The sequence below is a fragment of the Pseudopipra pipra genome, chromosome 1, assembly GCF_036250125.1.
Source record: "Pseudopipra pipra isolate bDixPip1 chromosome 1, bDixPip1.hap1, whole genome shotgun sequence".
Classification (NCBI taxonomy): Eukaryota; Metazoa; Chordata; class Aves; order Passeriformes; family Pipridae; genus Pseudopipra; species Pseudopipra pipra.
Window position 1 is genome coordinate 90349605 of NC_087549.1, and position 26628 is coordinate 90376232.

A 26628-nucleotide genomic window follows, 5' to 3' on the forward strand; every position below is an offset into this window, starting at 1 on the left:
TTCGGGCAGCCTACATACTGCTGCTTGCTTTGATCAGTACAGCTCTTTTATGGAAGATGTAGAGGATTTCCATAACCTTTGAATTGCAAGCTAGTGCAACAAGATGAATCTTCTGCTTTAGAAGCTATGCAACAGTGGGAGATGGAAAACATCTTGTAAAGAAAATGTTTTGCATTTTTTTTTTAATCTGGAAAAAATGTAGAGATGTTTATAACTGCCTACAAAGATAAACCCTTTCTCTTTTCCAAGTGCTGAAACTGGGTTTCTTCACATAAGTGGTGCTGCATGATTTATTCCAGTTCTCCATACACTTACCTCCCATGGACATTTAACCATATAGAGAGAAAAAGCACTCCTCTAGCCAGGTCCCTGAGCTGAGGAGCTTCAGTTCCTCTTCATAATAGAAGACACAAAACATAAGAGGCCTGTACTTTCTGCAAAATGCAGCTTTCTTCAGCTGCATTTCAAACTTCTCCATCTTTATGAATTAGACTAATGTTCATAAATGGAGGAGCAGTTTAATTCCTTTGTCGGCTTAAGTGGTTTAAATAGGAACCTCCTCTCTCCCTGGAAAGTGCCACAACCAACACATATCTAAGCTACACAGGATGGGGCTCCCTTTTTAATTCAAGCTGTGTGATAGATATGAGGTTCAAGCTTCGCTGGGCTCTGCTTTGTAATCCAGAACAGGGGTTCCCCAAGAGGAGGAAGCAGGAAAACTGGAAGAAATCCACAGCTGCTGGAGCTACTGAACTCACCTGGGGTTCATCTCAGATGCTGCTTGCTAGGCTGTTGTTTCTTGCGGCTATGGCTCCATCTACTCTACCAGTGTCATGCACATCCACCCTTTCTGACAGGGACAGATTTCTCACTGCTGACATCTCTCTCTGCACTGCTGCCTCTACCATTCTAAGCAGTTCCCTAGAATGAAAAATGTGCTGAAAAGGAAGATGTTCACAGGGAAACAACAATGACAAAAAATTGCCAAGTACTAGTTAGTGGGAGAGCATTCACTCAAGGTACAGAAAAAACGAGTTCTCCCCTAAGGACTGTTTGTGTATTTCACTTTAAAAGCTGTTAGGACTGTTCTTCACTGTCTCCAGTTCCCAAATTGTTCAAGTCTCATGAGATGCATAATTCTTTGTTACTACACAGGGAGTTTGCATTTTTACAGATGTCTGATATTTACTTGTAAGTCTAAACTTTAGGACCAAAATTCTGTTGAATTTTTGCTTTTTAATTCTTAAAACTATGTGCAGACTGGATTTTTTCTGATGCTTATGCAAGCTTGCTTCTGTAATTGTGATGTCTGTGGCCATGAGCTCATGTATTTAAAAATTCAAACAATAAAAACTGGTTTAGTAGTGGCAGCCGTTTTGTCAAGGGCATAAGATAAGCACTGTGAAATAGACATAACACTTTACAAGGGAAAGCACTTTACACAGTTCTCTTATTTAAGCTTATACTTTTTAAGTTGTATATTTACTATAGAGGCCTTATGAATTAAAAATCTGTTTTGGTACTTTTCTATCAAGTCTACAAACCCTTCAAAGTCCTATATTATTTGCCTGTGTTTGTGAGCACAAACATTTCAGGTATCATTAAAATTAAAAGCTGTGTAAGCTCAAACTAAATACGTTTAATGCTGAATTTAATTGAGCTCACATAAATCACCTATATTGAATTTCCAAAGAAGAGGCTACGATCATTTATCTAAATAAGGAAAACAGTTACAGAAGGTAAATATGGATGCCTACTTCCAAGAATACTGCCATTGCCACAGGAACAATTCCATAACAGCACTGATGATGCTCACTTTGTTTCAGTGTCAGAGCATACATGGAGCTGAACTGCAGTATTCTATTTACATCCCTAAACCAGCCTGCATTCCTATCTCCAGATTTGGCTCAATCTTTTTTCTGATTTTCTCTACTTCTCTTGCTACACAAATAAGGAGGAAGAGATTATTACTGAAGTGAATCAGAATAAAGCATAATTCCAATTACTCTTTGAAAGCAGAAGAAATAATGACTACTCTAGTAGTGCAGAAAACAACATTATCATGCCTTACACTTTATAAAATAAACAACGGGAACATTTAGCACAGCTATTTGAGCTTGTTCACTCCAGCTCAACTTTGTTTTTCCCACTGTGTATTTGTAATAAGGCTTAGGATAAAATCCTGTTCCCACTGACTGAGAAGGTCAGGAATTCACTTTTTGTTTAAGTGCAAACAAACCAGATAGGTGACATTTTATCAGCATGGCAAAAATTTCAAATGTTATATAATTCTTTTTTAACAATACGACTCAGATCAAGGACTTGAAAAAATACAATGGGAAGGGGTAAGAAAAAGGTAAAACCGTATTGATGTAAACTCTTCTACCTAAAAATATGTATCATATTCTAAGCAAAAGGTTTCAATCATGTGAACCATGAGTGACAAGACTTAAAAAAAACTTAAATACATGAAGTATGGACATGGTAAAAAAGCCAAACATTTTGCTTATAAACTCCATGTATAAGCCCATGTCAAGAACTACAAAGTATGGTTTTCTCTGAATGTATGAATGGAATGTGATCATCATATTTTAAGTAATTTTAACGTGTTCCTTCTTACAGTAGGAAAAGTAATGCAAGACAAAGGCAGATCATATTTTGAGTCAAATAAAGAGAAACTTTTCCAACACCAAAATGAAAAGTGTACATGTTTTTAATATTCATGGAAGTGAAGACAAAAATGTATCTGAGACAGATGCAGCTATTTTTATTATTTTAGCTGCCTTTTTCAGAGCCAGTTAAAAAGGTATATGTTATTTTTAAGAGAAAAATATAAACATTACATATTATAAATTTATTTTTGCCTCCTTCACCTAATTCTTTTGATACTTCTCAGAATGATCAGTCAATTTCTTAGGGTAAGAACATTAATTACTTTTAAACAACTCATCAGTTCGGAGGTATATGCCCTGTTAGAGGTTTACATTCTTATAAAAACTAGAGCAACACCAGCATTTACTTTTATACAGGAGAGAAAGAAGCTGCCTTCATGCCGAGCTATTCTGTTTCCTTTTCTTCTTTTGCAATGGAGCTTCCAATTTTTTTTTCTCTGGAATAATTTTTCTCTTTTTTTTTGCTGCTTTATCACTTGTATCAGTCCAACAAGCTTTGTTTTTCCTGACTGTTGATGATTTTTCATCTTCTTTTGCTGAAAAAAAGCAAGAAATTATTCACACTGATCTTTATGTAGTCTTATAGTTTTTTATGTTACAATGGAAAGTGCCATTTATGCTAGTTTTGCCTGTGAAATTAAAATATCTGAAGATCAAGTATGTAAATAGATAACAATACACTAAAACAACTGCACAAAACCCAAACAAATCGGAGCCAGACCTCCTAAGTTTGCCCAACTACAATGGCCTCAGACCTAATTTTGTTTATAGGAAAACAAGACATGCAGTCCAATCAATCTGTTTATTTTCTTATCTGTCTCAAAAGCTTCACAGTGACTTCCTCAGTATGTTATTCAAGTAAAGAGAAAGAAAACTTTAATAAAAGTGAAAAGAGGCTTATGTCATCCAACAAACATATAGGCCTGAGACACCATCAGATTGGTAAGTATATCTCTATCACTTGCCAGTGTCATCTCCCCAGTTCTTCAAAATACCAAAACTTTTTCCAGTGCATACAGTAGAAACCTCCTACGTAGTATATTCCATTTCACTGTCACATTAACAATTGAAAATACACACAGTTCTGTTACCTTGAGATGATGTTGCAGCTTTATCAGAGTTTTCTTTCATTTCTGAAGCTCGGTCAAGCCACACTGCAAGACACGTCAGCCTAGCTTTGGTATTGACTTCACACAGTAAAGATGGCACATTTTTAATCTGAAGAAAACATAAAAAAAATATTATTTACACATTATTTCTGTTTAAATTTACTGAAGTGAGAAATTTGAAGTGAGAAAGTAACTTCCACTTCATTGTTAGGCAATTGTATCACTCAGCTCTGGGAGTACTTGAGCAAATATCCTATTACAGATATCAGGATAAAGTGTCACAACGTTAACAGCATTAACACACCAGAAATTACTGTATTAGGATATTGTACCTCACAGAGCTGGACAGAGCAGCCCACACAGCTATACAAAACTCTGCCTGGACAGAAAGCAAATTACCACAGATTTGATCAAAATAAATATAGTGTTACAGAGAAAGGTAAAGAATTCCCTGATCACTACGTCAATTACAGGGAATAGAAACAAGGGGAACAGAAATTTGAGGAAGGGAAAAGAGGGATTTCACTATTGCACTTAGAAGTATAAAAATAACCAGAGGGAGTAAAATTAAAAATGGGCAAATTGACATATGAAGTGTATAAATGTTGAGAAATAATTATTTGAACTATTCAAGATACTTAGAGTGAAATATAGTAGATCCTTTATTATTAGGCATTAAATGTTAAAAAATCTATTTCTGATTTTAAGAGCAAACCATAAAAATGGTAAACTTAAAAGATAAAACATGATTCCTTGTTGAACTGTGCTACTGGGAACTCCTTGAAAACACAGGAAATACAAGTACCCAGTACAGTAATGTGTTTGAATTTTTCTGAAGGATAAGTTCTTCCTCTGACATGAACGACCACTTTCCTCCCCCCCCCGCCCCAAACCACAGAGTCTGTGTTTTTAAAAGAGTAGCAACAGTCATCAACATTACAAAAATTCACAGCAGTCCTTAGGACATATATAACTGATTAGATAGTCAAAGACCTGCTCAGGTCAGTCTGATGGGAAGCATGACTTTACATATAAAGAGGAGATGAGATCTCGTAATATCATCAGATTTTATAGTTTGTTTAAAAAAAACCTACAAAGATAAAAAATATAGCAGTGCATAAATATATGTGTATATGTATCTACTGAACATAACATGGAAGAAGATCAAGACATCCAGATTTCAAGTAAAATTTCCTCAGTGATTTGCAAATTGGTTGTCTGCAAATTTGGTTGTCTGGTATGTTTCATAAATGTAACAAGCAGTTTAATAGACCAACCTTATCAAGATCCAGATTCCACATTTTAATGTAACCATCACTGGATGCAGTAACAATAAGATGCTGTCCTTCTCTTTCAAAAGTATAAATATCTTTTATTCTGTGAAAAGAAAAGTAATATGTTTCTATTTTATAGCATGGCAGTTCACATCAGAACAGTAAGCTGACAAAAATTAAAGATGAATAGGCAAGAGTTTAAAAAAATCAGTTTGAACAGAAAATCCACAAGTGACAGGCAGGAACTTTAGCAGTGATCTGGTTTGGGTGCTGTCATTTATATTAGGAACATTTGCCTTTGCTAGGCTCATTAAGATTCAATTCAGAACGCTTTAATACTTTAAAGCATCTGCTATCAGACACACCAATGACATTACTGCTAATGCTTTTGTGTTTTGATGAATTAAAAGCAATATTTGGATAAATATTTGGTATTCAACAACAACAGAGAATATGTGATTACACTCCTCTTTGAATTGAATAAAACTGGTTTGTTGTTTTAAAGCATTCTGAAGAGTCAGAATCAGTAAAGACTGGTTAAATACACACACACTCACCCACTCACTCACTCATAAACTTAGAACAGTAATAATTCTAAGTATATACCTTGTTTCTGTAACACGCATGGACAGCACAATACTGGTGCTCATACTAAAAGCAAACAAGTCTCTCCAGTTTGAAATTTAGCACATAAATAAATTTACTCTCTATACTAAAACAAAAACAATAGTAAAATATGCTGAACGTTACAAGCCATTGAACTTTACTGAGGACTCAGCATTGCCATAAGTATCTAAATAGTAAACAAATACAGAATACCTGTTTTCATGAGCTTTAAATTCACACAGGCATTTTTGAGAGTCACAGCTGTAGAACCTTATAATTTCATCATCTCCAGCTATGGCAAGGATAGAATCCTTGGAATGGGAAAAAGAGAAATGCAACTGTGATTAATTTCATGCGTTTTAAACCAGTTAATTTCCCAACACCTTTCTTTTTTGTACTTACTGTAATAAACCTAAGTGAAGAAATTCTCTTCTCTGTTGTAATGGTGCCAGTGATTGAAGCTGTGTCAAGTCTGTAGATATCCACTTTGTTTGTTACCACAGTCACATACCTCTCTCCATCAGGGGACCACTTAATTATGTGCGCATCTGTATACACATAGACACTGAATTTTTGCACTCTGTATTGCATGAAAATCTAAAAGTAAGAATCTTTAGAAGCTGTTAGACAGTTTTCTACCTTGATCTGAGAAAATATTGTGAAAAATCAAATAATCTAGAATAAACAAGTCAAACTATGCTCTTAAATGTTTCTTTGTGATGATCAGATTTGTGTAAAGAAAAACAAACCAAAACATATTTATTTAAATGTCCTGACCTCAAATTTCAAGGGGAAAAAAAGGATTTACTTTAGTGATACCTCATTTTCCTTTTGGTAAGCTATTATTACTAAGGATATAAACTTATATATGCTTGTCTGCATGTGTAAAAAAGACATTGTGAAAGTTGTTTCCAATTAACTGACTTGTTGATTAATTCAATCAACTTTTCTTTACACAAAAAATAAAATTATTTAATTCCACCTTATTTGGATTTAGACTGATAAACTCACTTTGCTTCAGGTTTTTGATGAAGGCTGATCGTCCTTCAACAAGATTCCAAGTTCTGAAAGACAACAAGAGATAATATGCATTCTGGTTAAAAACAGCACAGCAAAACTGAAGTCTGAAATGCTGACATAAGGCACCCAAAGGAAGCTTTTAAGCATCTCTGTGCATTTTTCTGCCTTCTTATTGCAAGAGAAAATGATGAGTTCATATATCGCTTGCAAAGTATAAAGTGGAATTTGTGTTATTTATTTTCTAAACCACCATTTGCAATACAGAGCCTAAAAGGAGCCCAATAGCAATTTGTGGTGTTAAAATAGAATTTTATGTCTTTAAAAAAGATATCTACAGCAACATGGACACATTCCTAGTGAAAAATTAGTTTTCTCACACTAAACAAAACCCTGACAGTTTCCAGAAGGTTAAGCAAATTGTGTTCCAAAATGCAAATATATTTATACATCTGCAAGTGACTTGTAAAGAGTCAGAGCTCACAAAAAGAAGGTATGAACAGCAGGAAGTATTCTTAAAAGACTTTAAAATATTGCTGGTACTTCATAAGACAAACCAATGGATCTTTGAACTGTTTGATGACAAATATGTTTTGCCAGTGTTTCATGGTTGAGTCCCAACATGGAATTGTTGCTTATAATACCTTACTAAGAGTTACTGAATTATGATTCTCCACATTCCTTCATTAGTTTTGACTCACCTTAATGTTTTATCTGTTCCAACTGATAAAGCTAATTTCCCAGAAGGATGAATAGAAAGAGATGTCACCTGTCCCCTGATAAAAACAAAACATTAGCCAAATGTATTATTGAATTATTTACAAGGAAAATAAACATGAAAATGTACGTGAATATGCAGATTTAAGAAACTCACTTATGTGCCTTAATGGATTTCAGACATTCCCATCTCTTTGTATTCCAGATACAAATGAGTCCATCTTCACCCCCACTCAATAGATGTGCAGTACCATAGAACTCCAAACAAGTTATTGTCCCTAGAAATACAAACCAGAGCTATTAACAATGTTGTACACACCAAACAGTTATTGCACAGAGAACATAGTGTCCTAGTTAGAACAGCTGGGACCAGTTCATCACCGGATGGATGTAACCCAAAACTATGTATTCTATAGCCTTCCATGCCATTTCCCAGAAACTGTTGTCAATAGACTATTTGCACCCTCTGCCCAGAGCAGCCTGACTCCTCAGGCTATAAACTAGGTGTTAAGAGGCCTTTGAGATAGGAGCGTGCCTGCCTGAACTGGAGAATATATAATCTTGGAGTCTTGGAACTTTTTTAACCACTCATAGGATCCAGAGGAAGACTGCAGACCACTGCTCTCAACCAAACTGCAGACCACCACTCTCGACTGGACTGCAATCACCACTTTTCAACCAGACTGCAACCACCACTCTCGACCGGACTGCAATCACCACTCTTGACCAGACTGCAGCAGCCTCTCACCAACAGGTTTTCCCCTCTCCTTTTGCTTTAGACTCAGGGGGCCCAACAAACACCACTCTGTTCATGCCCCAGGATGCTGGGTTATACATTTGGGTTTTGTGGGTTAAAACCAATTGCTTGTCTGTATAATCATAGTTATTGTATTATTTTATTAAATTGTTATTCTGACTATAATCTCTCTTTTGAGTTGAGTTCATTTCCCCTGCCCGTTTACCTTTAAACCAGTACACATAGGAATTAACAGAAAAGCATCTTCCATCAAAACATGCCAGCTACTACCCTATCCTTGGGAAAATCTAAATTATTTCCTAAGTATTTCTTCACAAAACTCTGAAATTTTCTTGTTATATTCACATATAACACATATATTATGTGCTCTATCAGCCACCCTTTAGCCATACATGTCTGAACTCCGCCTGGTCTTTTCTCTGACACAGCAGTACTCAAACATTGTGGCACGGATGACAGAGGGCTCCTATCAGCGATAAGGAATGCTCCCATGTCACAGCCCTGCTGCTACTGACACACAGCTGAATCTACTGCACATACTGTGTCCCATAAGCACCAGATTCATCATACAGGAGTTAAATGCAGGTACTGTGCTGAGTTGAACTCCAGGTTCTTCTTAGCTCATCAGGACTAAGCTACAAATGACCCAAACAGGTTTATTTGGACAGCCATTAACTGGTGACTGTACCAATTATATAGACAAAGGATGCACCTTCAGCAAGTTTGCAGATGACAGCAAGCTGAGCAGGGAAGGATGGGATGCCATCCAGAGGAACCTGGACAAGCTCAAGAAGTGGGCCCATGGGAATCTCATGAGATTCCACGAAGCACAGGGAAAGCCCTGGTATCAATACAAGCTGGGGGATGAACAGATCGTAGAGCAGCCCTGCCGAGAGATACTTGGGCGTGCTGGTGGATGAGAGGCGGGACATGAGCCAGCAATGTGCGCTTCCAACCCAGAAAGCCAATTGTATCCTGGGCTGCATCAAAAGCAGCATGGCCAGCAGGTTGAGGGAGGGGATTCTGTCTCCCTCTACTCTGCTCGGGTAAGACCCCACCTGAAGTGCTGCATTCAGCTCTGGGATCCCAACAAGCAAGTCCAGAGGAGGGTCATGAAGATGACTAGAGAGATGGAACACCTCTCCTGTGAGGGAAGGCTGAGAGAATGGGATTGTTCCGCTGGGAGAAGAGAAGGCTGCAGGAAGACTTTATTTAGGCCTTCCAGCACTTGAAGGGGACTTGAAAAAAAACAGGGACAAACTTTTTAGCAGGGCCTGTTGTGACAGGACAAGGAGTAACAGTTTTAAATTGAAGAGGGTCAGTTCAGATTAGATATAATGAAAAAGTGTTTTTACAAGGAGGGCAGTGATACACTGAAGCAGTTTGCCCAGAGAGATGATCCATGCTCCAGCCCTGGAAACCTTCAAGGCCAAGTTGGTCGGGGCTCTGAGTGACTGGATCTGGTTGAAGATGTCCCTGCTCAATGCAAGGGGGTTGGACTAGATGACCTTTAAAAGGTACCTTCCAATCCAACCTATTCCATGATTTTATGATGTACTTTTACAGCTGTAATTCAGCCAGCACAGACGGTGGGAAATGTACCACATTAACTCATCTGGCAGCAGCAGCCTGCTCTCACATATGTAACTTTCCTGATAGAAGAAAAATGGCATGAGCCATTTGTGGGTCATAACTTTTTAAACAGTTAAAACTAAAAACACTTGTAAAAGCAACTATATTTGTGGCAGCACTAATATCCAAAATAATTTTTTTACATTTATGCTCAGAAGTTTACTTTGTATCATCACACCATCATGGCTGCAGCACCACCACTATTAGAGTCTTATTAAAAAAAAAAAATCAGTTTTCTTCTTCTGGTGAGGGCTGGCTTTTCAGCTACAATTTTATACCATTAATGCTTTTTACAAAGAAATGCTCCCTTACCATTGTGCTGTAGCAGTGCCCCATGCTCTATCTTCTTTTTCATGTCATAGATTTGGATTGTCTCATCTCTGCTCCCAGTGACCACATATCTGTTATTCACTGCTACTGCTGACAACGAGGCAGAGTGGGCATGATGTGTAAAATCAGGGACGATTGTCCAGGACTGTAAATGAAATGCAAAACAAACAGGTATTTATGAAGCTTACCATCATAAGCTTCCACTTCATTGTCCTGTAATTTTATTTTGTAAAAGAAAAACCTGAAAAAGTATATGTGTAAAAATCAGAATCAGAGAATCAATTAGGTTGGAAAACACCACTGAGATCATAGAGCCCAACCTATGACCAATAGACCATGGCACTAAGTGCCACATCCAGTCTTTCTTTAAACACCTCCAGGGATGGTGACTCTACCACCTCCTTGGCAGTCCATTCCAACGTCTAATCACCCTTCCTGTGAAGAAATTCTTCCTGATGTCCAACCTAAACTTCCCCTAGTGCAGCTTAAGACTGTGTTCTCTCATCCTGCCTGGGAGTAGAAGACGGACCCCACCCGACTACAACCTCCTTTCAGGTAGTTGTAGAGAGTGATAACATCACCCCCGAGCCTCCTTTTCTCCAGGCTAAACAATCCCAGCTCCCTCAGCTACTCATGATCAGACCTGTGCTCCGGACCCTTCACCAGCTCCTTGCCCATCTGTGGACTTGCTCCAGCACCTCGGTGTATTTCCTGAACTGAGGGGCCCAGAACTGGACACAGTACTCGAGGTGTGGCTGTGTACTTGTACACCAGTGCCAAGTACAGGGGGAGGAATTACACATAAGCATAATGGGATCTTATTGAGTTAATGTGCTGTTAGGAGATTAGCCTAAAGGACTTAAGCGTGCAAGCCACCCCTTGTAATCAGGGCCGTGCTTAGACGAAGCCGCCGGTGAAAAATCGTCTGCACAGAGACAAATCTCATGGCCGAGGGAGGCGGATCCTTTCGTTTTCCATCACGGCAGGCTGGAGACACGCCTTCCACCTGGCACCAGCCCCCAGACCACGTCCCATCCATCCCCTGCGCAGCTCTTCCTCCTCACCCCCGCGCAGAGAGAAGCGGCCCCGCACCGCGGCCCCCCTCACCCACGCGGCTTCCCGCAGCCCGGGGGAGGCTTCACGCAGCTCCTGGGAACCCTCTGGGGCAGCGAGGGGGCCGAGCCTGGCGGGAGAGGCCGCGGGACAGGCCGCCCCGCCCCCGCAGGGCGCTTTAAGAGCCCCGGCGGCGCCGAGAACCGCGGCCGCGGCCGGGCGAGACGGTGAGTGCAGGGGAGCGCTCTCGGGGGCGGGCGCGGCCATTTCCCCCCATTCCCCCTCCATATTTCCCCATATATTTCCTCCCCCCCCTTCTTCCCTGTATTTCTCTGGAGGTGTTCCAAGCCAGGCTGGATGGGGCTCTGAGCAACCTGGTCTCGTGGAAGGTGTCCCGGCCCATGGCAGGGGGGTTTGGAACCAGACGGTCCCTTCCAACGCAAACCATTCCGTGATTCTATGCGCCATCCTCCTCTCTCTTCCCACCCCCCTCCCCATTTCCCCCGTTTACCTGCCCGGGCTGCGTGGCGAACCCCAGCAGCACCTGCTCGTAGCACCCCGCCACCAGCTCCATCCGCCGCCGCTCGGCGCCGCCCCGGGGTTCCTACTGGCTCTTCCGCCCGCCCGCCGCGCTGCCTGCGCCGCTCCGCGCTTGGCTCCGCGTGTGGCGTCCCCGGCGGCGCTCGCTCCCTTCGGGTGAGGAGGAGAATCCCGCGGGAGCTGGCGCGGAGCGGGAAGCGCCGCAGGGAAGGGCGCGGGGTCAGGCTGCGCGCGGGGCAGCCCGCGCGGGGGGGCCTCGCGGGGCGGAAGCGGCGCTGGCGCGGGCGGTGATGGCGGCGGGGAGGACGAGAGGCGTTAGTGCCGGGATCGGGAGGGGAGGGCGGGAGCGGTGACCGGCACCGGGGGCTGGTGGGGAGGAAAAGGGGCGCGAACCGATCTACGGGGACCGAAGGAGGAGGGGAGGGGCGGTCGGATCTTTCCCTTCCCCCGGGGCCGCAGGGCCGCCGCCTCCTCCCTCAGGGCGTGTGGGGCGGGGAGGCCCCGGCGGCGCTTGGGCCGAGGCACCAGAGAACCGGCTCCCCCACCATCTTCCTAGTGCTGGGCCCGCTGGCTTTTATTTTTGTATCGTCGGGTGATTTTACGGTTGTGGTGTTTTGTTTTTTTTTTTTTTTTTCAATTCGATTTCTTACCGCGTAGCACAATGAGCGGGAAGCGCGGCCGCGGCGCCAGTGTGGCCGCTTGCGGAGGGCCGCGGCCGGGCGGGGCGCACTTGTGGTCGGGCTCTTCCCGTCGTGCCGAGTGGCTCTGTTAGAGAAATGCGTCACGGCTCGGGCCTGGGCCCGGCCGGGGTCACCGCGCCGGCCCTAGGGGCTACGGGGGCTTCCCCCATCCCCCTGCCCTGACCCAGCGCCTCGCGTGAGCGAAATTAGTGCCGTAGGAAGGGGGCGGCTTGGCCGCTGCCCGGGTGAGCGGTGTTCGCACCGATACTGCCCGTTGGTAGCTTCTCCCGCTTTTTTGCATGTACAAACACAATAATGAAAAGAACCTTTGGAATACAATAAAAAACCGCTATGATGTGTGTGTAATCCAGTTGAGGATCTGTTTGAATTCTGCAGGTTGAAGCTGCCCAACTGCCTAAATGAAAGCTAGCTACAGTTAAGACAAACGTAAAAAAAAAAAATAAAATGTTTATACAAGCTGTTTTAACTGCTTTTAAAATGTTTTTATTTCATAGTGAAGAGATCAAGAGGTGACAGTCAAGATTGGATGAGGAAGAGGACAAACACAGTGTTGCTTAAAAGTTGGTGAGAACAGTTGCATCACTTGCCTCCTGACAGCCTTTTACAACAAGACTGCTTTATTGTGTGTGCCCGTCTTCTGCCAGATCTGCATGAGTGAAAAGCAGTAAGTTTAAAAGAAGTTACTGTGCAGCCGAGAATTTGAAAATTAATTATTTCAGTGTTAGATTGTGGAGAAGTTCATAGTTCCTCTTAATAGAAAGTACTGTTTCAGTTAGAGGAACACTGTTCTGTGGAAATTTGTATTAATAATGACCATCTTTAACAGAAAGACGTTGCTGCTGATAATTATAATGAACACAGTTACTTTTAGTAAGTGTATTCTCAATTTACCATATGCTAACCTTACTGGGACTAGACCATATTTTAAGGGCTTGTTTGTACTTGACAGTTTCATTGCCTCCAGAATGGCTGTGGGGATAAAGTCCATAGTTATTTTGAATAGCACCATGCATGGATGGTCTAATTATGGTTTATGGCTATCCTGTGTCAGGTTAGCCTAGTCCACTTTCAGAAGAAGTGCTCTGAACTGGCCCCCTCTGTGGGCAAGCCTTTAAGGCATTATGGACGTTCCCTGTTTATTGCATTATGTGAATGTCGATTTGATCAGCTAGGATGTAAAACATTGCATAAGTTCTTGCATGGAAATAGAAATTAGAACTTCAGCAATCAAGCATCTGCATAGAAGGAGCAACACTGGATATAAAAAAAATCAGCAGTGGTGAATAAACAGCTGTGTGTGGAAGTAAATGTAGAATATTTTACAAATGAAGCTTGGTTTTGCACTGATTTATTTTTGTTAGATGACTAGGGGAAAAAGCTTAAAGAAAGGATATTGGAATCAACAAAGATTCATACCTTTTCAGGAAAGTGTGTCCACTGGTGTAATGGTAGCAGTAAAAGGTTATTTATTGGCTATCTCGCTGGTAGTGAGTGAAATGTGTAAATGAAAAAGGCAAAAGAGAGAAAACAGTCCTAAGGAAAGGTGCAGAGGAAGATCACGTTTATCTGTACTGTGCCCTCATCCCGCTTTTATTTCTATTATTTAGCACACAGGAAGTATCACTGCTTGTTTCCAGCTGTGTAGTTTGTGGTACAAGTAAATCAACTCTTAATTTGGCTGAAAGGGGAAGAAACCCTGGGGGCTTTTGCAAAACGTACTGAAGCCTTGTATCTTGTTGCCTTGTTTTAACTATTTTAGAATCTTCTGAATTACTAGGTTATTGTGTGTAGGTATTTCAGAATTAAGGGTAAGGTATAGGTGACTTAGAAGTTCTCTGTAACTTTCTAATGCTTTGGACAGTGGGAAGGCTTTGTGGTGTATTGCAGTTTAAGACAGTGAAGATTACTTCTAATCATAATCCCATTGGTCATATATCCTTTTCACACCCATTGCTTTAGCAGTGACAAGTCAGAACTTAAAAAATTAAGTTCCGACTTAATATCATTCAAAGGATGCAGAGGGGTGAACATATTTGGAAGTAATTAATCTCAAGGATAAAATTCTTCATCTTTTTCATCCCCTGTTCTTTTTCCAGCTGAAGGAGTGAACTGAATCTGTGCAGCCATACTGTTTGAGAAAGACAGAAGACAGTTTGAACCATGGCAAGCCAGGTAAGATCATGTGGTCAGAAATACAGGCTTGCAGTGCCTAAATGGATTCCAGAACCATACTCAGAATTCCTAGTAAATGTAAAGCTGAAATAGCTAGCTTGCTCTGAGTTGGGTGTTCTTTTAGTCCTGTGATTTCTTCCGGCAACGTGGTAATTGGTGGCTGTCCTCTGGACACTTAATTGTGTCAACTGAAGCAGATTGGGGGCATAACATTAAGTTTCGCAGTTTGGATTATTTGAGTGTGAGTTCTTCTGAAGGACCTCGCGTGTAACACTCTCTATATAAGATACGTGTAGAGGTGTTATAGAGGAAGAACGATAAAGCCTGCGTAAGTAAAAGCTGTGGAACATCATTCTCATTTTTGGAAGTCCTTGTTCTTCAGAATCCTGAGAGGGAGGCAACCTGTCTTAATATGGCTGTTTCCTCTCCTTTTTTTTGTGCAGTTACCCCACTCACTTCCTTTTTGAAATGTGGTTTTTGGGGTTTTAGTTTTTTCTTTTTTTTCCTTTTTTTTCCTTTTTTTTTGGTAAGAGGCACTTTTTTATGCCTCTTCCTTCCTGGCCTTGCGTCTGGGTTCACGTTTTCCCTCAGCCAAGCTGGTGCCTGTTCCTGGTCTGCTTTCTCCTTACATTCCATTCATTGGCCTCTTGTCATTGTTCCTGGCCTGGGAGAGTGACTCACTGCTGGGTAGTAAGGAGAGGCATCTCACAGAAGAAGAATTCCTAGGTGAGGGGAAGATAGGGACAGCGGAGATCCCTTTTGGAAGAGTGACGATTTCCCTGCCTCCTCATCAGTCAGACTGTGCTGCAGCAGGATTTTTTGCGTCCTGGAGCTCAAGTGGAACACAGTCCAGTCCTGAAGCTAATTAACATTTAGGATTGGCCAGCATCAAAGGGCTATCTGCTTTTTCCCTAATTCCCAGAGGAAGCCGTCAATCCTTTAGCCAGCTTGACAAGTCAGGGGAATATGGCTGTTCATACAATCCTTTGGCTCTGTTATTTTTGCCAGGCGTTTTCCCCAGAGGCTGCTTTCCCTCATGGGAGGCGGAGGGAGAAATGGGACCCCAGGCTTCTTTCAAGGGCAAGGTGAATATGGGGAAATCACCTGTGGTGATGGGGAGTGGGAGGGAGGAATGTAAATGAGGCTAAAAACTATAAAGGTGATTTTTTTTTCTCCCTGCAGGACTTGATGGCGAAAAAAAGAGAATGTCTCCAGGCATACAGCTGGTGGAGAACACCACAGAAGAAACGGAAGAAAAAGAACAAAATAAAACCAGGAAGAATAGAGTTTGTCCCTAGTAGTACTAATACGACCAGGTAAAGACCTTTAGAATGGAGAAGCCTTCCCTGTTTAAATTGATGATGACTAGTGAATGCCATCACTTATTTTTAAAATCCTGAAATGGCACACCTAGTGCCTATACTATAAATATTTCTTATGGAATTGTATTGACAGTAGAATATTCAGGATTTTTTTCTAGTTTGTCTCTCTCATAATCACTTAAAGTGGTGGCAAAATAGTCATAGCTCTTTTGAATCATGGCTGTAACTTAATAGTTTTTCGTGGTGTTTTTGGGTGCCCTGCCCTTCAGACAGCAAATATTACTTTTTAAAACCCACTTCTAAAAAGTTTTTTTTAATAAATATGGGTCTTTGTTAAAATGCTTTCTCTTGCAAAAGTGGTAGAATGGACATTCTACTGTAGTAGTGATGGCATTGCAGTTCTGTACATTGCTCAGCAGAGTTTTGCAGTCTGTTCGTATTTTTGTCTCTGTATTTGTTCAGTGATAACTGCCTGCTTGTATGTTGGGTACTTTAATACTGCAGTGAGCTATGTTAGTCTCAAACTTGACCGTGGTTCTCTTTTACCTTTTTAAAGACCAGATTATTCAATATTTGTTGGGGAGCTTACTCCAGAAGTGGATGATTTCCAGCTTTATGACTATTTCCTAAAGAGGTACCCCTCATGTATTGACTGCAAAATAGCAACAGACCTGCTGGGATATTCCAGGTAACATCTGAAAACGTTTAAATGGTGTCACTATGTTTGCTTCTATAAGTAATATATAAGAACCTGCATCAGAACTGTTTCTCCATTTTCTTTGGAGGCAGGAAGAGAGAGATTAGCCTTTGGCATTTTTTTTTTAACAGCATAGATCCGTGTATTTTTCAAACTTTATGGTTAGTTTAAGCAGTTAATGTGATAAGCTTCTGTTCAGCCATATGAATATCTACATGAAGCTAGACAGTGGGAGAAGGGGGCCCTCTGCATGGACATGTGCACTGCTGTGCCTATCTACAGCAGTGTGTCCACTTAATCATCTGCAGTACTGAAGACAAGCTAATTCCCTTTTTACGTGTAAAGAAAACTGTAAGGCCTGGCAAATCTTAGGGGGTTGGGAGACCAAACTTCCAATATTAGTAAATAAAGCTTAGTGGAAGTTACACTGGCCAGACAGTGAGTCAAGCAGGGATGAGCAAGTTTGCTGTTCAGACAACTCTGGCTGTAATGGACTAATTCAAAACAACTTGAAAAAAAGGAAAAAGAAATCTGAGAAAGCTAATTTAAAAAGAATGTTAGAGATGTACAGCAGTAGGAGTGGTTTTAATACTAAGAGATAAATGACCTGCTGTAAATGCAGAAATATAGAATCTGGTTACTTAACTATTTAAAACTTATTGTTTTGCTGGCTTTCAGCAAGGGACATCTTAATGCTGTCAACAAGCTTTTTGCTTCTGGCCCAAGTTTTTAATTTTATAAAAGCTATAGTAGCTACTATTTTCTGTTTTCATGAAGACAGAAATTGCATTCATTAGCTTTGTAACTGTTATGAATACTAGAATTTGTTTTCTCCCTTTTGAAAATTGTAGAGGGTATGCCTTTGTCAGATTTGGTGAGCAAGGTGATCAGATGAGGGCACTGCAAGACTGCCAGAATGCACCAGGTCTGGGGGGAAAACGAATCCGGCTGAGCATAGGAATTTCTAAAAGGTAACAAATGAGTTGTGCATTGATACAGTAATTCTGAATAATCAGATTCTTTTAGCTCTGCCTTTGTAAAGACTGTGGCCCATGCTATAATGGCTGTACACACAATGCAGTCCACAAAACCAAAATCACAGAAGCATTATGTTTGGACTACCTGGATTCATCAACCTCTTTCAGTATTTCTGGGGGAATCCAACTCCTAAGTCTAGCCAGATTGTATAACTTGGGCTTAGCTGTTGTAACCAGCCTTAATTCTTACACTAGTGAAGCTGAATGCATTTGTAAATATTTTTCGGGTTTGGGTCTGAAGAAGGTAGAAGGGACAACAAGTGTTTGGTTTTTATGCTAGGAAGCTTTTCTTCTAGATGTTTCCCCCTAGTTTAGGCAAGCTCGTATGTTGCTAGTTTTAAAGTAGGCTGGCAGAGGAAGGAACTCCTTAGTGGAAAAATACAGAATATAGAGGGGAAGAAGCCAAAGGAGATGTTACTTGAACAATTTATTTAGGATACTGTTCTTTACTTTTCAAGTAATCAGAGCAGTAGGAAATTCTAAAGTTGATTGGTTTTGAGAGGGTTTTTTATTCTGCCAGCACAGTTCTCTCAGTTATTTAAGACAATTCAGTTGGAGTCTTGATACCAAATTTGATAAACTTTGACCCAGAATACAGACAAATATATAGAACTTCATATAAAACAATTTCAGTATATATTCATGAGGGTAGTTTGTGTGTTCTGTTGGAAGACTAAAAGTAACAGCTTCTGTTTCTTTTTACCCTGGATAATTTTGCTAATGTTGCCTTGTTGCTTTGGAACAGAAATGCTCTTAACCAAGAGAGCATTGTCCAGAATTGCATTGACTAAATTGCTTTGAAAATAAGAAGAGGTCCCAAAGAAACAGGTTTTCTCACATTTGCTATCCAGATAAATATTAGCAGCATTTTCAGATTTTTCTTTCCTACAGAGATGGATGTAGGAGAGAAGTTGAAAGCAGAAGACTTGGAGACATTATGTAATCATTTGTTTACCACAGTAGTAACACAGTAGAATACCTATTTATTAGAATGTATGTGTAGCTTCACAGTAATGAAAAAATGTGGGTATTAAAATAAACATCACTAATCTATACCTGTTTCTAAATGGCTGAGTACTGAGCTCTCCTAGCATCAAAATATCTAGCCATCAGAGTAGTTCGTCACTAAGTCACTTACATTGGAAACTCTTATTTCTGAACTCCTTCAGTTTGTGTTCTTGGCAAAAAACCTTGATCTGAATTTTCTGTAGCGAAGTGGAGATACAGAGAAATTGGACTCTGCAAACAGGAGTTTTGCTTGCACTTAAACAGTGAAGAAATGTCTGAGCATAGGGGATTTCTTGGAGTGTGCAGCTGGCTTATCTGAATGTTCTTTATGTAGCGTATCTGTGTTAGTACAGACAGTACTTTTGCAGTGATACTTGTTAGTGTGTGAAGTTTTCCCTGAGGAAAAATCTGCTTAGGAAAGAGAAAGTAGTGAAAACTAATTGCCTGGCCCTTTGGTCTTGAGAACCAATGAGTTTTGTCATATTCCTGCTGCTGCAGCTTCATTCTGGATAATGGCAGTGCTGACTTGACCTGACGGCTATGCTTTGTCAACTGCCCTTGGACCAAAAATTGAGTAGGTGAAGGGTAGGCATGGTAAATTGGCAGGCAGTGTCAGATGCTCCTCTGAAACAGATAATCTGACTTCACCTCTTGTTTCTGGAAATAACAAGATTTAGTATTAACCAAATAAAAGATAGAAGGGTTAATTAAGATTTTTAAATCTTTAAAGCATCTTTAAAAGTGTCTTTAAAGCAGTGGTACGTTATAAAGGTCTGTGGTCTTAATAAATGATTTTTTTATCAGCAGCTTGCTTAAATGGATACTAAAAGTACTCAAACTGATTACAGATAAATGTAATTGAGTTAATCCATGGAAATAATTACTTTTGGCATTGCTGACGGTGAGAATATTTGCTTCTGTATAAACATGAGACACTGTGCTGTGACTTAAAACTGTTGCTTAGGCAACTATTTAGAAAAGCTTCCTTTTAAACTTGGAAGCCAGTAAATTATGGCAAATTGTTTAACTTCAGCAGTGGGTTTACAGTTTGTTCTCAAACTCTAACTGTATATAACTTCTCATGTTTCAGACTGAAAGCAGAATTCCAGCGGTACCAGTCATACAACTATAATGATTATTACCAAGATTATCAGAACTACTACTCACAGTGGAATTATGATCCTTATGCTGACTACAACTACAGCTCCTATACTCCCTATGATAGCATGCAAGCTGTTGGAGAATGCTCTTTAGGAGATGCTGTTATGGCTCCAGCTGTGTTTGAGGTAAAGATACTACACACTTGATTAAAAAATGACAAATAACAAGTTGTATGAATTCTGTAAGTCAGAGAAAAAAAGTTCTAAAAATTAAATTGTGTTCAGCTTAGTGTGGAGGTTATATTAGCAGACATTATTGAGTGCTATATTTAAGTGCTTCAGTAGTGCATCTATGGAATTAGATATTTATACACCACTATTTGTTCATGTATGCCAGATAACAGTTCTGAAGCATAATTGTGTAGGCTTTCGTCCTATTTTTGATATACTTTCCTTGAAGAAAATTAAAGAATTACTGTAGCATGATCTTATCTGAATTAGTTTATCAATTGCAACTTCTGAAAGTCCTTTCCAAGCTGAACTTACACGGTTTTCTAAACAAAGAAGCAAACCCCCAAACCTAAACAAACCAACAAAACCCCCCAAACCACTAAAAAACAACAAACACCCTGCAAAAAAACCCTCCCCAACAAACACCACCTCCCCCTGCTTATTCTGTAGTTGTGGGAGGAGGAAATGGTTTGGAAGTACAAAATTATTTTGGATTTGTGATGCTTTCTGAAATGGATTGAATAAATTTTTTTTTTTTTAGGAAGCTTCAGCTATGACTGAAATCAATGATGACCTAATAACTGAAGGTAATGATAATTCTATCACTGCAAATCAAATTTAGCCATGCTTCTGCCTTTTAACAATACAAGCCAATGACTATTGGATGAAGGATGTTTTTGAATTTCAGCTGATGTAGTAGGATCCTCTATGGGTTATAGTGTAGAGGAGGTAGGATTTTAAAGCAAATAGTGTACACCATGTCAAGTAGAATGGGACATTGTCAACAATAATTCACAGTAGGTGTCTTTAACTTTTGCCTTCATTCTCCTTCCAAAATGACCTATTAGAGGATTTACCGTATCTTTGTATAAATTCTGCTAAAATCATTGTATGTTAAAGTCATTAATAGGCAAAAGCTTGATTTCCCAAAACCTGAGATAAAAGCTTATGTTGCAGATCTTAAATGGAGGATTCAACTTGCACTTAAGTTCTGTAGAAGATCTTTGTTTGGCCTGGAAGGTTTGTAGACAGTTCCTCACAGAGAGACATCTTGTGTTAGCATTCAGAAATTTTATCCTGCCTAACATATATTGTGGTAGAAATTATTTAAATGGATTTTGGTAGATTATCAGGCTTAATTATCCTTAAATCTGCACTTTATATTGAAATAGCAGTATGGTCCTAGCATTCTAATAACACATATTCCAAAGGAAGCTGGACTTGTCAGGTTTGTTGAAATTCTAGGTGAATAAACATCTTATTACATTTACTATTAAATGTATTAGATTTGGCTAAAATACATTTTATGAGGCATTTACTTCAGGTTTTTGTGTGCAACCTTTCCAAGATCTGACACTTGTACTTACCAGGCTTTTATTTTCAGATCCACAGCTGTACTTGGATGTTGATGAAATGAACAGACAATTCATGGAGACAAGTGAAGAACTCTATGATGCCCTCATGAATTGTCACTGGCAACCTCTGGATACGGTCACTTCTGACATCCCCTCTGCTATTTAAGTGTCTTATATAGCATGACCAAGGTGCTAAAACTACATTTCTTCTACATTACTCTAGATCATAAGTTTTAAAGCACAATGATAGATTGGGGTTTTTTTTGCTATGCTTTTAACAGTTTCTGTAATCTTTTTTTTTTTTTTTTTTGTTCATCACTTGGAGCATCTTGAAATCATGTAAATATTCTAGAAATGTAAAGAGTTCAATGGGGTCTAAAGATAGACTTGCCTGTGTAAATAAAATTTTGTTTCTGCAAACCTGCCAGCAAGGGATTTTACTTACATGTGTGAAACACATTCTCTTCTGGCTTGTTGAATTTAGCTGGAGGCAGTAGGGGTATTTCACCTGTCTTTGGTATGGTCAGCAGGACTAGCAAGAACTAGCTCTCACATACTTCCAAGTTACCTAGGCAATCTTTTACAAGCTCTTAACACACTTTATCTGTACAGTTTTAACATACAGAAGGGCAAACTTTCAGCTGCCATAGCTGCAAACATTCCAAAGACTAAGGATGATACCTACTGATAATTCTATTTCTGCCATTCTTGTTAGTCTTCTCAACTGATGCTGTACAGCAAAGAAACTGGTGTAACATAATATGTGTTCTTAAACCTGAAAATCCTTGGAGAAGACTTTGGTTTAAAGGAGGAAGAATAACCCATCAGGAGTTATAGTATCCTAGCTAGTAACAACTCTTCAACTAAGTTTCATCCTATCCTAAACATCTGTTACTTGTTCAGTCTTCATGCTCGAAGGTTTCATAGTGATGAGGTTATAAATCTTAGTAGGATGACAGTGTTCAGTATTCAAATGAGATTAGGGGAGATGGCAATGAAGAATGTTCTGCTTTAAGATAGCAACTTCTGAGTGGCTTCCTCTAAACTTAATATCCGGCAGGGTATAAAGTGTTTTCCAGGCATAGGGACAACTTAAGCTCCTGTGTATGCAAAAGTATTTACGACTTAATGTATGCAATAAAATAAATTTAGCCTGAAAACAGAAGAATACTCTTTGAAGAGAAAAAGGTAGAAATCATCAGATAGCTAATAGCCATGAAAGCTACTAAAGCTAGTCAAGTAGGTAATGATACCTCCTTTAGGGTACTACCATGTGTGTTTTGGGAGCAATCTAAACCAGAATTGCTAGAATGGCAGATAAGAATGAAGTCCTCTGGCTTTTTTTTTTTTTTTTTTTTTTAATGACTTAAATACATTAAAGTGGTCACAACCTATATGCTGTTCTTAAATGTGAAACTAATTCTGCATTGCAGAGTGATGACTTGGCACAGGAAGTCCCTTCTAGCTGCTCACCAGAATCTCCATATTTTCTCTTCACAGTTTAATTTCAGCTACATTTCTTTTTCAAAGTTCTGCCCATGAAACGCAGATGCTCTAAACTAGAAAAGGGTTTTAGAGTGCTATAGGAAGTTCATTCTTCCTGGATTTTGTCCAGATGTGTATGTAGAGAGAAAACAAAAAAATTCATTTAGACAGGGAGTGTACTATCACAGTTTTAGCAACTGTTTCCCTGGTTTGAAGAGAACTAGTTATGTTGTGGCTGTAAAGTGGGCTTTCTTAGGTGAAGGCTTCCCTTGTGTGAACTGGTCAGTTCTTGGAGGATGATAGTAGGGAGATTATTGATGGGAATGTGACAGAAAGTGGAATAAATGAAGCGAAGAGAATCTGGATGGGAAAGGGAGTACTTGTGTGCATATGTAGAATTGTTTCAGGGGACTGCAGAAGCTGGGGGGGACTTAAGATAGTAGATGCAGGCCCCTTGAATTTGGATAGGAGCATTAAAGCTTCACAACTACACTGGATTTGATACCACTTCAGTTGTAGTGCATAGCTGTGGTACTTGAGCTTGGTACTAAAAAGATGTTGCTAAGCAAAGGATTTTGTATCTAGCAAGCGCTATCATCACAAGCAACAAGACAGCTTCCGGGTCTGTGCCTGGGTTATATCCTGCTTTGAAGTGCATATCCTGCTTTGCATAGCATTACATAACACCATAATGGAGTTGCAGCAAGTAATTTGTGGAAACCTTTTATTGTGTTTCCAGTTAAAAATGTGATGCTAAAGATGTATGTCGGCTTGGCAGAACTACTATGGAGTATCTGCTGATTTTTAGTGTTTGGGAGGTTGACCTGTGTGTGAACTATGTAATGAGGGGCCCATGTAGTGGTGTGATTTCACTTAGCATATAAACCTCAAAGTCAGTCTGTAGCCACCACATTTATGCAGATTTTACATGTTAACAAGGTCTTTATGCTTTGCATTAGAGACTGTTTTCAGATATGCATGCACCTTCTGTTCTGGCCCGTAAAGTATCCATATAGGAAAAATATTGTTATGAAATGTACTGAAAGAGGTTGTTTGGGCCATTAGTTCTGCACACTTGAGAAATGTTGGGAAATATATTTTCTTCCAGTCAACATACAAGAAGAGAGAGGTGAGGAAGGGAGTCTGCTGGTTGCAGCCCATGGGATACCTGTTCTAAAGTAGCTCTCTGACTTTGTTTTCTGTCTCCCATGCTTTACTAGCCTATCCTGCTTTCCAGTTAGGAGTGCATATACGGGATCAAGCACGTGTAGAGCATGTTCTTTACTGTAAAGGCATACTGAAAAAACTTCTTTCTGCATGGGTGTAAGCCCAAATTCAGGAAAAAGTTAGCACACTGGAATTGTTGGAGTGCATTGCTGAGACTTTTAAGTGAGGAAACTTACAGCTCTGGTACTGCCTGCATTAGCTAGCTTACACGAAGACCTGAATGTGTACATAATACAGATGCCTGATATCAGTTCTACAAAGATCTGATTGCTGTAGAAACATAAAAAAAAATATTGGAAGCAGTGTTTTCAACACCACACTATTTCACTTTGTCCAGTTGTGTTTTGTCTGTTTTACCTAGCTGAAATGTTGTGTGTTGGTTTTTTTTTAAAAAAAAGTCTGATGAAGGTTTTTTTTCTTTTGGAAGGATATTTAGTGTTGGTTTTATGAACTCTTTATTGTACCTGGCTGTGATAGATAGTGCCTTTACCTAAAACCTGCTAATTTCTTGAAGAAGAGTAATGCTTTTGTTTTCTATCACTTCTCTGAACAGAAAAGCTTTAGTACCATGGTTTGAGGGGCTATTGATCCTGCAGTCAGTGAACAGGGAGGAAAAACAGGCTAAAAAAAGGCAAAGAGTACTTAGAAGGCTACAAAAAGGTTCAATGGTACTTAAGCCGTGAATGTTTCTTTTTGCAGGGATGCTCTTGGACCAACAGCTTCTTTCTAGCGCTACCTCAAATTAACTTGCAGATATAACTCACAGGGAAGATTGATCATAAGGTGATGATCACTATCATTCTGCTGGAGATATATATATATTTGCCTTTTGTTTTGTCTCATTTTTAATGACATTTATTTAATTTCAGTCACTCATGTCAATAGACTTTGTTTGACTACATCGACAAGTATTTCCAAGTCATGAATTTCATTAAAGGCATGTCACCATACGAAAATTGTTCTAAATAAGTAAAATGGAAGTAAAATAAGTAAATAAAGAAGCACTTGAATTTACAGAGCAAATGTAGTGTAGCTGCCTTTGACATACTTGGAAGAGAATATCACGATTACAGCTTACCTTATATACTTAGCATGCATCAGAAAGAGAGAAACTTGTTTCAGTTTTGCCCAGCTCCTACATGTCCAGCACAGGAGGGAGTTTAGTCAGTTCCCCACACAGGTACCACTTTAGAAGCCGGTATTGTTACTAATGAGTGTCTGTTACCAAAGGGCACTGTTTATAAATCCTTTGTAAATCCTGCTCTTCCCATAATGGAAATGCATTATGATACCCTTCCTTCCTCTCCCTAAAGTTCAAAGTTACCATGCTGCTTGGTTCCTGGAGAGAGCTACAAATCCAGGCTACAATACTTTTTATTTATTTAGATGATTATATTGATGATTGAGATATGTATTGTAGAAACAGTGTCATCCTAAAGCTAGTCATCAGATGTCGCACATGGGCAGTTTACACAAGATGAGGTGGTTCTTGCAGGTGACTTCTAAACCCACATGTTCCACGTTCTGGAAAGGATCCTCTGTAATTGTGAGTCATCCCATGCACGTAAAATTGTATTTACAAGGGTGGGGCAGGAGGGGAGGGGTCTGGAGTTCCAAAGGTGTAGTTCATGAGAAGAAATATCTGGAAAGTAACTCCACCCTGGCTGGGGTTTTTGGAAATGGCTATCTCCTTTAGATGATTATGAACATGGAACTAAGAAATTGAGGAGCTAAGTTAGGTAGGAGAGCTGGGAAGGCACGATGAGGTTAAAAAATCCTTGGGCAGCACAGAATTCCCCAGTAAAATTTCTTCTAAAAGCTGTTCCTCTGCTGTTGCTGCTGGTTTACATTTCTGCAGGCCTTCAGAATTGCCCTTGCTGTTTTGATACTCCCTTAATTCCCCCCAGCACAGCCAGTTCTGCATTCTTTCTTTAGGTGTGTGCTGGACCAAATATTTTTATTTTTGGTGTAAGGAGTGTGTGGTACATCACAGCTCTTCCACAGTTAAGTACCTGGGCCTCACTCTATATTAGTAAATTTTTAGTACATTCTGGTTTGGGTTGGGTTTTTTTGTGAACATTTTTATTGACTTGTATGTAGGGAAGGTGCTTGTGATTTTCTGCTCTGCTCCGTGATTCCCAAGGCAGGTGAATGGTATAAATAAGATGCAGAGCCATAGATTTTTCTCAACTGTAGTCTCAGTAGAATTAAAAAACAAAACAAAACACATTTTTACATATTTTAATTTTGTAATAGGAATGCTTTTTCTCTTCCTCATGTTTTGAGGAGGAAAAAAGCTGTGCCACAGCTTTTCCCCCCCACCTGCTCCCAACCTGCTAAAAACGGGCGAGGACAAACCTGCACCATCGCAGTTCCCATTGCTTACACAGACGCAATGGATAACGGCATCCCAGGGGAGCACCGCGTACCTCCTGGTGCTCTTTTTCCTGCCGCCTTCCCCACGCTGACCTTCGCCGGCTCCCCAGCAGGAACAAGGGAACATCTGCCCCGCCGCCGTCCCTCGGGGGAGGCACAGGGTAGGCAAGTTGTGTCCCCTGGGCGGGAACAGCGTCTGGGCCGCCAGAG

General features: G+C 40.1%; 2 protein-coding genes and 1 long non-coding RNA gene across 7 annotated transcripts; 2 read left to right on the forward strand and 1 right to left on the reverse strand.

Annotated features, from left to right (window-relative positions):
- The first annotated feature begins 222 nt into the window (after positions 1 to 222).
- On the forward strand, positions 223 to 3549 carry LOC135418956 (uncharacterized). The gene is made up of 2 exons (XR_010432756.1): positions 223 to 1019; positions 3499 to 3549. It is a non-coding gene; the product is annotated as an uncharacterized LOC135418956 (long non-coding RNA).
- On the reverse strand, positions 2696 to 11834 carry PAK1IP1 (PAK1 interacting protein 1). Its single transcript, XM_064664776.1, has 10 exons — positions 11679 to 11834; positions 10097 to 10259; positions 7553 to 7673; positions 7380 to 7454; positions 6673 to 6725; positions 6064 to 6209; positions 5875 to 5972; positions 5059 to 5158; positions 3764 to 3890; positions 2696 to 3208 (listed from the first exon to the last, which is right to left on the reverse strand). The coding sequence occupies exons 1-10, from the start codon at positions 11739 to 11741 to the stop codon at positions 3048 to 3050; spliced, it is 1107 nt and encodes a 368-aa protein (XP_064520846.1). The 5' UTR covers positions 11742 to 11834; the 3' UTR covers positions 2696 to 3047.
- On the forward strand, positions 11216 to 25065 carry LOC135418932 (tRNA selenocysteine 1-associated protein 1-like). Of its 5 annotated transcripts, none has more exons than XM_064664808.1 (10): positions 11216 to 11394; positions 12903 to 13072; positions 14505 to 14580; positions 15589 to 15665; positions 15763 to 15896; positions 16459 to 16590; positions 17451 to 17570; positions 19735 to 19930; positions 20517 to 20562; positions 21360 to 25065. In XM_064664808.1, exons 4-10 carry the CDS (start codon positions 15636 to 15638, stop codon positions 21494 to 21496), a joined length of 795 nt encoding a protein of 264 aa, XP_064520878.1. In that variant the 5' UTR covers positions 11216 to 11394; positions 12903 to 13072; positions 14505 to 14580; positions 15589 to 15635; the 3' UTR covers positions 21497 to 25065. The 5 variants fall into 5 exon arrangements, with proteins under 5 accessions (XP_064520878.1, XP_064520882.1, XP_064520894.1 ...); XM_064664812.1 differs by lacking the exon at positions 11216 to 11394 and adding an exon at positions 11845 to 11863; XM_064664800.1 differs by lacking the exon at positions 11216 to 11394 and adding an exon at positions 11927 to 12021.
- Positions 25066 to 26628: the final 1563 nt, after the last annotated feature.